The sequence below is a fragment of the Gopherus flavomarginatus genome, chromosome 10 (genome assembly GCF_025201925.1).
Source record: "Gopherus flavomarginatus isolate rGopFla2 chromosome 10, rGopFla2.mat.asm, whole genome shotgun sequence".
Taxonomy (NCBI): Eukaryota; Metazoa; Chordata; order Testudines; family Testudinidae; genus Gopherus; species Gopherus flavomarginatus.
In genome coordinates, this window is record NC_066626.1 from 22,959,626 (window position 1) to 22,971,798 (window position 12,173).

General features: G+C 39.7%; 1 protein-coding gene across 3 annotated transcripts in view; it reads left to right on the plus strand.

Moving 5' to 3' along the window:
• Nucleotides 1-10,736, plus strand: part of TRAK2 (trafficking kinesin protein 2) — a 65,898-nt gene extending 55,162 nt beyond the window's left edge. For all 3 annotated transcript variants that reach the window (XM_050916816.1, XM_050916817.1, XM_050916819.1), the window contains 5 exons: nucleotides 317-520; nucleotides 1,272-1,570; nucleotides 1,945-2,220; nucleotides 3,676-3,775; nucleotides 5,849-10,736. In XM_050916816.1, coding sequence (XP_050772773.1) covers nucleotides 317-520; nucleotides 1,272-1,570; nucleotides 1,945-2,220; nucleotides 3,676-3,775; nucleotides 5,849-6,527 — 1,558 coding nt within the window. In that variant the 3' untranslated portion in view covers nucleotides 6,528-10,736. The remainder of the gene's footprint in view (nucleotides 1-316; nucleotides 521-1,271; nucleotides 1,571-1,944; nucleotides 2,221-3,675; nucleotides 3,776-5,848) is intronic.
• Nucleotides 10,737-12,173: the final 1,437 nt, after the last annotated feature.

Here is a 12,173-nt window from a genome sequence, read left to right on the forward strand (position 1 = left end):
GACCTTGAAAGTTCCAGCGTGGTATTAATGCCACCTCCTCTTGTTCTTTCAAGCCCATACAGATTGGTTATTCCAGCAGGAGAGAGCGTGCTCCTCAGCAACTTCATCACTCAGACAATTTCCACTCTTCCTGGGCTCTGATTCCTTACTGTTTACTAGGCTTGTATAGCCTGGTAGAAGTCTTGTGATGGCCTGAAACTGCTTTTTTCTGTATCCCATCCAAAACATTGTTGAGAATGTTATTGGTCATTGGTCATTTCCTTGCTATAAGGATGAGAACGGGATTGTGTGTATTTATTCTCTCTCCCTTTCTCAGGGTTCAGCAGAAACGGGTATTTGATACTGTCAAGGTTGCTAATGTTGCACGTGGTCGCTCTTCTTCATTTCCTGCCCTGCTACCAATCCCTGGATCTAATTGTTCAAGTGTTATCATGACCGCAAAGCCCTTTCAGTCTGGCCTACAACAAGTGGAGAGCAAGGCACATCTGAACCAAAGGAGCAGCTCCAAGGAAATCTCAGAGTAGGAGACTCAACGTATTAGTGTGGTTTTGGGTTACTTGTATTGATGGTAGGCAGTCTGTATGCATGCATAGGAATTGTCATTCTCGGTGCTGAACTATAATCCTGTTGCTCTCATCAAAACTCGAGGAGATAGCTCTCTCTCACCAGCTTTTTCACTTTGCAGTGTGACTGAGACTATTTCCCTTATTCTCTTAACTGCTAAATGTTCCAACTTCCCAATGTCATCCCATGGGATATTGTGAACCAGAGGCTTCCTCCACTGATGACCTGATTTAATACTAAACCTGCTAGTGCTATCTGCACCTATTGTGCTGGCAAGTCATATATATCTGTGGCTTTGTGCATCAGGGTTGAAGCGGGAGAGATTAAATGGTGCATATAAGGCAGAAGAGGATAATGTTAGCAAGCAAACAATACAACAAATTATAAGCATCCTTATGTAGTAAATTCAGTGACTGCAGAGAAAGAGCAAGCAAACAGGTTATCTTACGCACTGGTTGTCTTTGTTCCTAAATAATGAAGCAGTGAAATGCTGCCTCCACCCAAATTTGGCTGTAGATTTTTAGTCTGAGACTTTCCAAGATATTGTGATGCTGACTACACCAATTAAATAGAAGTCTTTAAAACAACTTCATCTTTTTTTCCTCGTCCCAAAACTAAATGCAATCTGGGTTCCTGTTTACTGTAGTGATGTTTAGTCTTTAAACATTTAGTCTTAATTCCCTGTTCTGATTTCATGTTTCCCCAAGGAATAACCAAAAGCTGGGCCAGCCTGGAACCCCTGGAGACAATGATTTAGCTACAGCTCTGCACACACTTTGCCTCCGTCAGCAGAACTACCTGAGTGAAAAGCAGTTCTTTGAGGAGGAATGGGAGCGTAAAATGCGTTTGCTGGCTGACCAGAAAGAAGAGGCTGGTGACTGTTGCACACCAACAGAGAGTTGTCTGTCCTTGGGTACAAAGTCAGAATTCGCTGACTTGTCTGCGGGCTCTCCCTGCCTCCGTGCGCTCCTGCCAGAGAAATTACAAATTGTTAAACCTCTCGAAGGTAAGAGAATAATCTGCCTTCTCTCTCTAGCAGAAGGAAATGTTGTGCTTTGCTTATGGAGGAATCAGTGTATTTGGTAATTAAATCAGTGTTGCTCTGGGAATGGGTTGGTGCTCAAGAATCAGAAGCCTTTGGAGAAAGAGCGGTTGTTTTTTTTAAGCCAATTATCTGCTAGCTTGGTACTTTGGGGTAAGAGACCCAAATGTAGGAGCAAACTTGTTTCAGTACTAGGCATTCCTGTTTAATTCTCTGAATCTCTTGGTAATTCTTCACAGCCTCAGTTGGTCAGGTTGTTTGGTATTTTGTTCTGGCCACTCTTTGATTCAGTAGAATGGAACAGAAATATCCCCTTACACCTTTTTTTGCTTCATCAGGATCTCAGACTCTGTTCCACTGGCAGCAGCTTGCTCAACCCAACCTAGGTTCCATCCTCGACCCACGGCCAGGTGTTGTCACAAAAGGCTTTACCCCGTTACCTGAGGATGCCGTCTATCACATCTCTGACTTGGAGGAAGATGAGGAAGAAGGAGAAGGAGGTATAACATTTCAAGTGCAACAATCCTTTCTGGAGGAAGGGAAACGTGCAGTGCCAAAGCCAGAGGCAGGGATCTTCCTGCCACCTATTACTTCAGCAACAGTACCGCTTGCTGGTAAGAATCCTGGATATTTATGGTTTCACTTTGCATATATCTCTTACTGTGGTTTATATTCCACTCTTGATGCTTCCGTATGATGCTTATATTTTCATTGCTGTATAAAATTGTGCGTTACCCCAGTCAGATTTTAAAGCTAAGTAGAGGTAAGTCACATCAGTTCTTGGCTGGGGGAATCTCCAGGAACATCAAGGTTTTGCAGGGTATAAGACTGGCAATTCAGAAGGTGGCATTCTCCCTCTAAGCCTGTGCTGTTATGGAGCATACGGCTGCTGGAAAAGCTGGTTTTGGATGTGACCGAAAACTGAATTCTTAACCAACTACTCCTATGTTCTTAACAAATACTGTGTCAAAAAGAATTGACATTTTCTTATTTAAAACTAATAAAAATACTGATGATAAATTTAAAACTTTTTATACCATGGCAACTCGCATTTTCCTGCTAGAAGGTATGAAAGAGAATTTCAGACAGGAAGAAATTTAATCTTTTGGGAAAAGTACTGTATTTTGAACGCTGAATTTAGTAAAGTTTCAAAAAATGATGCATTAAGAAATAAGGTTGTGGTAAAGGAATAAAGTTGCTGATTTCAACACTCTGTGATTTCTCCCTCAATGTTGGTATAAGGAGATACACTTGCCTGCAGCAGGGTGTCTTGGTCCATAATTTCTATACAGTAGCCTGCTGCTGGACTAAGAAATATGAGATTTCTGATTTAAGTGACTGAGAAATATGATTCTGACTGAGAAATATGAGATTTCTGGATTTGTCTCTGGGAAACTTAAAGGCAAACTTCTTTGCAGAGCTCCATTTTATACTTGTTTGGGGAGGTAACCTGCTGGAAGTCTTTTCATCTAAGTACCGGAAGACAGTAGTCATACAATGTTAACTGAAGCACACTTAGTAAAAATCAGATAATCACTTATTGTGCTCTCCATCTTAAGAGCACTTGACAGCTAGACACATCAACTTGACAACTAGACACCTTACTAAACTAGATCCAGCAACTATTCCTCACCACACCTGTGAGGCATAGAAGTATTTCTCTCCCCTATTTTACTCATGGGTAAACCAAGACACAGAGAGACTTGATGTGTCATGGGAGGAGTCTGCATCAGTGTCTGGAATGAATTCCAGGATCAGTCCTGCACTGAAAACACTAGATATAACACTCTTGCTAGTGTCCAAGATACACCTCTAAAGAAGCAGAAACTCTAATATTGAGCAGTCTCAATTTCACTTCATCTTACACTGAAAAAAATTAAAGTGAGGAATGGAAAGTCTCTTAAAATAGAACTATATTTTTCAATTGAACATATTTATATTTGGGGAATTCTCCTTCTTTAGTCTTTATTTAAACCCCCCAAAAAATCCTGGAATAATAGTACCTTACCTTAATGAGTCCTTTTCTCTTGCTTTCTGTCCTCATTGGCTGTGTTTTGTCTGCATTGCAGCCTCAAATCCAGGAAAGTGTCTCTCCTCCACAAACTCCACGTTCACGTTCACTACCTGTAGGGTCCTTCACCCCTCTGATGTCACTCAAGTTACCCCCAGGTAAGATGGTTGTTAACATTCAGAGAGTTATTGCATGGAATCAGTTGCTCCTGAGGTATGGACCAGGTCTAGAAAAGAATGATAGATGTATCTGGCCAGAGAGGAGCACTCAGGACTGATGTTCTTACTAGTGGTTTTAATTATGAAAGGCATTGCGAAAATGGATTTCTCTCTCTCTCACTTGAATACATATACCTCTGACCCCTTTAATTTCACCACACCTTGGTTCCTATTGAAAGTAAATTTAGACCAGTAAATGGAAATATAACTTTATGCAGCATATAGTCTACTGATGGGATTCACTCTTGCAGGAGATATTTGAGATCTATACTGTGACTGGGTTTTTAAAAAGAACTAACTCATTTCGTGTAGTTATACAGCTGCATACCACCTGTGTAGTTATCCAAATTAATACAGTGAAGGTGATCACATTTTATATTTCAGGATAGATGATGTAAGATGACCGTCTGTGGCATTTGGGATCATGTGTGACCTTATATAATTTGCCAAGAGCATTATTAGTTGGTTTTGTGTTGGATCTTGTGTGTGTTGGTGGTTTTCTCCTGAGGCGCAGGGTAGGAGTTTAGATGGATCAGTGGTCTGATCTGGTTAAAATCCTACGGGATCTCAGTGTTCTGAGATTGACCTTTTACCCAGAAGACACTCGAAGTCTGGTCTGGAGCTTTCTCCATATTCCCTCCAATAAACGGGTGCACCAGAAACCAGCACCCACCTTCCCAATTAAAACTAGATGTTGCTTCCTGAAGCACCGAGTTATTATAGTTGCAGAGACAGGTGGGAGGTGATAATAACAATGTTTGTGTACTGGGGATGGAAGATAAGGATTAAAAACGGGGGATACATGAGAGAGAGAAAAAAACTTAAACTGCACGGTGTTAATCGTCAGCTTCATGAAATGAATCATCTCAGTTGAAGTGACAACTCTACAAGATCCTCCGGTTTGCAAGTGCGTAGACCTTTAGCCTCCTTCCACCAATGTGTTTGTTTTGCAGCTGAGCAAATGTTTTGTGTGCTTTTGTAATAACCTTTCTATCAAATGTAAACATATACAGACACTCCCTGACTTATGCAAGCGTTCCGTTCTGGAACGCCTTGCATAACTCGAATTTTGCGTAAGTGGGAAATATATCTCCAACCATTATGCAAAAAATAAAATAAAACAGACTCCTATTTCTAGCTTATGGAACTTTTTCCAGAAGTGCAGATTTGCGTAAGTCTGGTCTTCAGTAACCGGGGGAGCGTCTGTACTCCTAAATAGTAATTGGTTTTGGAAAGTTCTAGTTTACAGTGTTAATCTCTAGTTTCAGAGCCAAGGGCATTTAAAAGGTAAACTCTTCCAAATTAAGGCTTGACAAAGAAATGAGTTTAACATATACCATGACCTTTGCAATCATCCCCATCCTGAAATATACTCTCATTAAAATTTTAAAGTACACCTTTACCCCGATATAACGCGACCCAATATAACACAAATTTGGATATAAAGCGGTAAAGCAGCACTTGGGGTGGGGGGAGTCTGCACGCTCCAGCGGATCAAAGCAAGTTCGATATAACACGGTTTCACCTATAATGTGGTAAGATATTTTTGGCTCCCGAGGACAGCGTTATATTGGGGTAGAGGTGTAGTAGGGTTCTTCTTCCATGATGATTTTAATGCACATAAAAGTGCTGGACTGTAATTATTCTTGTAATTTGGTTGTGTAGGATCCTGTAAAATTTGCTGTGTTTTCTATAAAAACATTTCCTATCAACATATGTCAAAATGGCCCCTTCTCACTTTTTTTCTAATGGTTTTGTGTCCTGTAGTGTGGGATTTGCAAAGCAGTGTTTTGTATTTCCAAATATTATAAAGATTGAGGTTGTGAAAGTTGCAGTGAATCTTGTTATATGCAGATACGGAATTATTAATCTCCTTTTTTAAATTTGAGCACAAGCCTTGTTTTAAAAATGATTGTTATTACCTTGCCCTGTGTTATATGAAAGTTGCCAGAGAGAGAGAGCAAGGTGCAGTAATAATGATTTCCTCTGTATGTGTGTGTTTATTTTTTTCAGCTCCATGTACACTCCATTATCATTTGGAAATAGTGGCAACAGTACTGGCAATACAACAGTGAGCTCTCCAGCCATGTCCTGTAGGTTTAGTATTGGAGAATTCCTCACCGACAGAAGAGACTCTTCCACTACCTTGAGCACCACCACCAGTCTGGCTAAACTCTTGCATGAACAAGGCATCTCTGCCAAAGTTTGTGATAGCCCCATGCCAGAAAAGCTACCTATACTACAGACTCTGCAAACCCTTCCCATTCCCTCCACTCCCCCAAATTCTCCTTCACACTCACCTTGCTCTTCCCCTCCGCCTTTGGAGACTCGAGCTTATCTCTCTGAAAACTTTCTGGCATCACGACCAGCTGAAACATTCTTGCAGGAGAGGTGTGGCCTGAAACCATCCCATAACCCTCCTAACCTAGACCAATTGAAGATGAACCTGGTGGACAGGCTGAAGAGGTTGGGTATTGCCAGAGCAGTCAAACCCCCTGGGACAGTAGACCATGGAAAAAATCAAAGGCCAGGAATTGGCCTGCAGAGGCAGGACTCAGCTGTGTTTTTAAGTGCAGGTAGAAACCTGATGGGTGGACTGAGAAGAAATCAGAGTCTTCCAGTCATGATTGGGGCACATGGAGCTCCATTTTGTACATCCTCGTCAAAAATGGGTATCTTAAAGGAAGACTAAGTGGTTTCCAAGTAACAGACTTCAAGCAGAACAAATAATACATTACGGCTGAACATCTGATACAGGTGTGGAATGGAGAGTTGCAGAAGGAATGTGCATGTTAAAGTGGAAAAAGAAAGGGAGATGGGGTGAGAGAAAGAGTTTGCATGGAGTTGAGGAAGGAAGAAGGAGGAGTTGGGAAGAGATCACAGGAAAGAAGAAACCAAAGCTAAATCTTGAGACCCTTTAGACATCCGACTTCCTGGCTTAAATAAAAGAAGACAATATCAAATGCTTGTCAGTTATCTTCCGCTTTCAAATGTATGTGTCTAGGACAATAAATGTCTTGTAGAACGGTCTGTCTCCCCCTTTCCACCATGATCATATTATTTTGCCAAATGTTAGCGGTCAGATTGTACAAATGAACAAGGAATCTGTTCTTTACTGCACTCTAATAATTGGTCCAAATCCATCTCTAGTGAAGAAAAAGCACAGGAACAACTCTGATTCCTCTGTTTTTTTGCATTTCCAATGTAGAAATTAAACTGAACCTCTTCTTTTAAAAAATATTTTGTATGTTACGTTTTATACTTCTCATTGCATGTACAAATAGGAGTTGAGGTAGGATTTTTATTTTGGATGAGTGCAACGGTGCTAGTGGAGTATTAACAGAATGACATTTCTCTCTGAACTTTCTGAAGGCTGTTGAAAGCACACTGAGGAAAGTGCAATCGGTAGGAGTTAAGCAGAAGATTTTATATTCTAGGAAAAATTGTTTATTTCGAGCTAAGAAACCTTTCCAAAGCATGCTATGCATATATTTTTAATAAAAGGAGGTTTGCTTGCACACGCACAAAATCTCAGGCACATTTTAATGTTATAAAAGGGAGTAAAATATAAATGCTTGATTCTAGGTTTGTTTTTATTTGAAGTAAACGAGGAGCATATTCTTAACAGAAGACAACAGAATGTTAGAAGTTTTCTGACTGACTCTGCTCTTGGCTGCTGGATAGTCTCTACATTTGAGGGAGCTTTTTAGCGGAATATAAAAATAATGGATTTGATATTTAAGACACTTTCTGATTCTAGGCAGGATTCTGTTACACAGATTTCACTGAGAAAACAGTCCATGAAAGTTGTCCTGGAACTGTGGTTTGTACATAACCTAACGTTCAAGGCTCCAGCACTGAAGCACAAATGAGACAACACTGAGGCTTTTTTGTGGCCACTGTATCAAATAGAAATGAGTTTTGTCATTGTCAGAAGATAATCTGCCACCTCTTTGTTGATGGAGAGCAGGTCAAAGTCTTACTATTCTGAGTGAAAGTAATAAAGATCTTAGGAGGCAGACTCACTGCATTGGAAAACTCAATGGACAGAAATCAAGTCACTTGAAAAAAATATATTAGTGTCTTTGGGTGCTAAATAGCAGGATACTTTGAACCTATCACCAGTGGATTCAGAAGCATCTTAGCTATAAGCATAAAAAGTTGTTCCTTTGAATAATCTATATCATGGTTTATAAAGTAGCTACAAGTTAAAAAACCTGTCCAAACTGATCAGTGCTAGATCTCTGCAAATGATTCTATTGAGAACAAGTCCTTAATATCTGTGAAATAGAATAGTTTATTTGTAACCTAATTTTAGATACAAGGAACTTTCATAATTATGATTTTAAGTCTCCATTTCTTTACAAATGAATTAACAATTATACTTTACCTTAGTTGTTAAGTATAGTTGTGGTAGACCTACTGAGACCAGGCCAGCATGAAAAGTGTAAGGGATCAAATCATGATTGAAAATCAACCCAGAGTTCAAAACGATATATGTTTTGGCTGAATGGTCTTTACCTGCATTGGAACAATTTTTATAGATGTTTTAATACTCTTTGGGCCCATTCATTCTGACCAGTCACACAGTGATAGGATCAGATTTGGCCACAGCCATGTTTTAACAGCCATGCTTAACTAGGAGGTTTAAACTCGGTTGTAAGACCTGTGTAGTTGGGGCTCTAGGTGACATCCTCTTCGGGTCCACTGGAGTGAAGCGGTCATATGACTGGTTATAACTGGCAAGAGTTACAACCATCCTCATTTGGGCTCTAGATGCTGCAGCACTGCAGGCATTGTAAAAACTTTAAGTTCGTTTGAACAGATTCAAAATCCATTTATAAAGCGGTCATATTTTCTCTGTCATTTATAACATGACACTTCCTACTATTACACTCCTTTAGGTGTCTTAATGATGCTTTTTGATAGTAAAGCTTGTTTCTGTAAAAGAAAAGTAGTAACCACTCCAAGTGCTAACTGCTTCACAAGGTTTCACAAAGCTCCATTGGTTGGCCTTTGCGAGTTTGCTTAGATAGCTCACATAGTTGTAAAAGATGAATCTATTAATTTAAAATAATGAATATGGGTTAATTCTGTTTTAGTGACAAAAAATGTTCCTAATTTTTATTTTAAAGCATTTGGGTTGTACTTCCTTAACCATGCACAGGGTCTTACCTCGTTTGACAAGGTGAGTATTTGTTCTCCAGTGAACTGCACATTTGGTATATCATCTGTGTATTTTGCTGTTCCCAGGGAAATATCAGGTGACAAAGCAATAGAAAATTAGACAGTCTGATGTATACAGAGAACAGCATTTGTGTCAAATTAATGTTCAATTTAGGTACATTTATTATAGAAATACTTGTAAATGACAGCTAGACTTTTACATGTATTACATAATTTAGAATTTATATATATGTATTTTAACTAGCTTTGTCATGATTGCTATAGCTATGTATTAACAGCAGAAGAATCAAAATAACTGAGTCAGATTTATTTTCAGACCAGATTGCTGTTTAAGTTGGTTTAAAAGCACAATAATTAAATGCATGTAAATATGGAATAAGCCTTTTAAAAACATGTTTTGATTTGAATGATACCAAGTTGTCCCAGCCTAATGTGTAATAAACTTTCTGTAGAGCAGTGTCTCACCAATTACCTGTCCAAAGCAGGAAGGTGATAAAAGCAGAACTTGTGCACTATTGTGGCTGTATATTTATCCATTCAGTTAAAGCTGAAGATTTTTTTTGTCTTGCATCTATATCGAAGAATACACCAGGTGTATTTTGTATACTTGTGCCTAAATTCATGGTCAAGGAAAATTAGACCTGACGGATGTAGCAGTGGTTTGTGCCAAACCTAGAAGACAACATTTTTTCATAGGCCTTTATAATAATGTTGGTAGCATATTTAGTTCCTGTGGAGTTGGAAGAATTGATTAGCATCTTTTGACTCCCAGTAGAGATAAGCATTTACATGAATGATTTGTTTAAGATTCTACAAAGAGTATCTTGGTATAATTCAAGGTTGCTTAGACAGCTAGGTGAAGCTAGTGGCAACAGCAACAAATAACTGCAGTTGAAACAGGTCCTGTGTCCACAAAACTGCAGCATGGAACAAACACCAGAGAAGACAGAGAGGAATTTAGCCATCCCTTTTAGGAAAGACCCAGAAACAGAGAGAGCTTCCTGCAATGTCAGGGTACGTCCAAACTACCAGCTGTAACGGCGGGTAGCGATCGATTTTTTTGGGGATCGATATATCGTGTCTCATCTAGATGTGATATATCGATCCCCGAACGCACTCCCATCGACTCCGGAACTCCACCGGAGCGAGTAGTGGTAGCAGAGTCAACACGGGGAACCGCGGACGTCGATCCTGTGCAGTGAAGATGGGAGGTAAGTCGGAATAAGATACTTTGACTTCAGCTACAGTATTGCTGTAGCTGAAGTTGCGTATCTTACATCGACACCCCCCCACCCCAGTGTAGACCAACAGTCTGCCAGCCTCAGTGTCTGTCTTATTCAGGTTTTGAGCATATTTTTGGCATGTAAGCAAAGTACATGTTTAAGTTTCTGCCTTTAGAACCACAGGGCTGTAGCTTCACTAACTGAACTTCATTGATGTGAAACGTATACAAACCTGTGCACTAAAGCATACATGGGCAGTGAGATGGAATATGTTTTAACTTAAGCTGAAGAAAATCTACTTAATCAGAGCAAACCGCATAGAAAAGAGCAAAGATTTGGGTTTGAAACCCATTTAGCCACTGTATAGGATAGTTGCACAACATTTTTTGAGAAACTGGGATCCTTTTTTGTTCATCTGCTTTTGGCACTTAATTTTTCATAGCGGAATGTAAATTTGATAATAACCATGTACAAACATGCCTTTTACATTACACTGGTTGCACTGTGGTTTGTTCCATGCATGTATTTATTTTTATTTTTAGATAGATATCAAAATATGAGTATTGTGGTGGTGGGTACTCTTATAAAAGGAGATTTGGCTTTTAAAAAAATGAAATGTTGCTAAAATACAGTAGATCTATATTTAGTGGTGGTTAAATCTAGATAACAATGTTTATTGTATATCTTCTTTGCTGTTTGAAAAACCTTTTTATTGAGAATGAAGAATTTCACATTTGCCTTAAAAAAAAAGAATATCCAGATGTGAATGTCTCCTTGTCAGATTAAATGCAATAATTAACTCTTGTGCATACTTCTTCTTTCATCCCACAACAGCTATTAAGGACTCTTAACATTAGGATGACTTCTAGCAGGAAGCCAAGAGGGAAAGAATGGCACAACCTCCCATATATTTATGGAAAATCAACCAGCATCCCCCAGTCCTTCCCTCCAGGGTTTTATTCTCCTGTTTGGAAACAAGAATCTTTCCCCCATACTACTGCTGACCTATCTTCTTGTGACTGCCTACCTGGCTTGTGAAGGAAGGGAGGACTGAATGGGCCTTTTATAATTAGGGGAATGATCATGCAGTTCTTTTACCTCCTTCCTGGTCATTGCGATCATAATGTTAAGTGTCCCAAAGACCTGTCATAGGATGAGAGGAGAGATTGAAACGAATTAAATTAATGATAAATAATTCTCCCTTCCTTAAGTGTTACCCCTTCACCCTTGGGTGCTGGGAAAAGAAACCTATATCCTTGTCAGCCTAAAGCCATCTGTGCACACCTATCCCTCTAAAGTTTCCTGAGTTGGGCCCTCTGTGTCCTTCAGTTGAGTACCTGTCTTCCTAATTAATCCACCAGTCAATCATCAGAACATGCGCCTTGTCAGATGAAAGCAAACTACTTGTGTACGTAGTCAGCATTCCACCTGACATGCTGTGATTTCCTTGCTGAGCCTCCGGTCCTGCAAATACAGCATGCATGGAAGTTTTACTGACAGGAGTGTTCCTGGAATGTTCCCGGAGTTTATTCACTGGTGAAAAGTTACACTTTGCCTGTTTTCAAGATCAGGACCACAGTAGTATCAGTCCCAAGATACTGAAGCAATGTAACCCTATATGTCTAAACATTGCAAATATATCACAGATATGGGGAGGGAGAAATCTGGGTTTGCTGTCCAAAAGTCATCACTATCCGAAGGCTGTTTACTGATCAATAAAAATGAGTTGGTGGTTACTGTCTGGTTGCTAGAGGAGATGTGGTTACATTACGAAGCTATACCACCACAAACAATTTTTTCACCCTTTTGCCAGCCTCACAAAGAGGCCGAGGACTGAAACTTTTAACAAAGTGAGTAACCTCCTCCATTGTGGTGTTCCTGTCTGCTCAGGGTAAGGAAGTGTTGGGATGCCAACCAGGGAAGGCTTG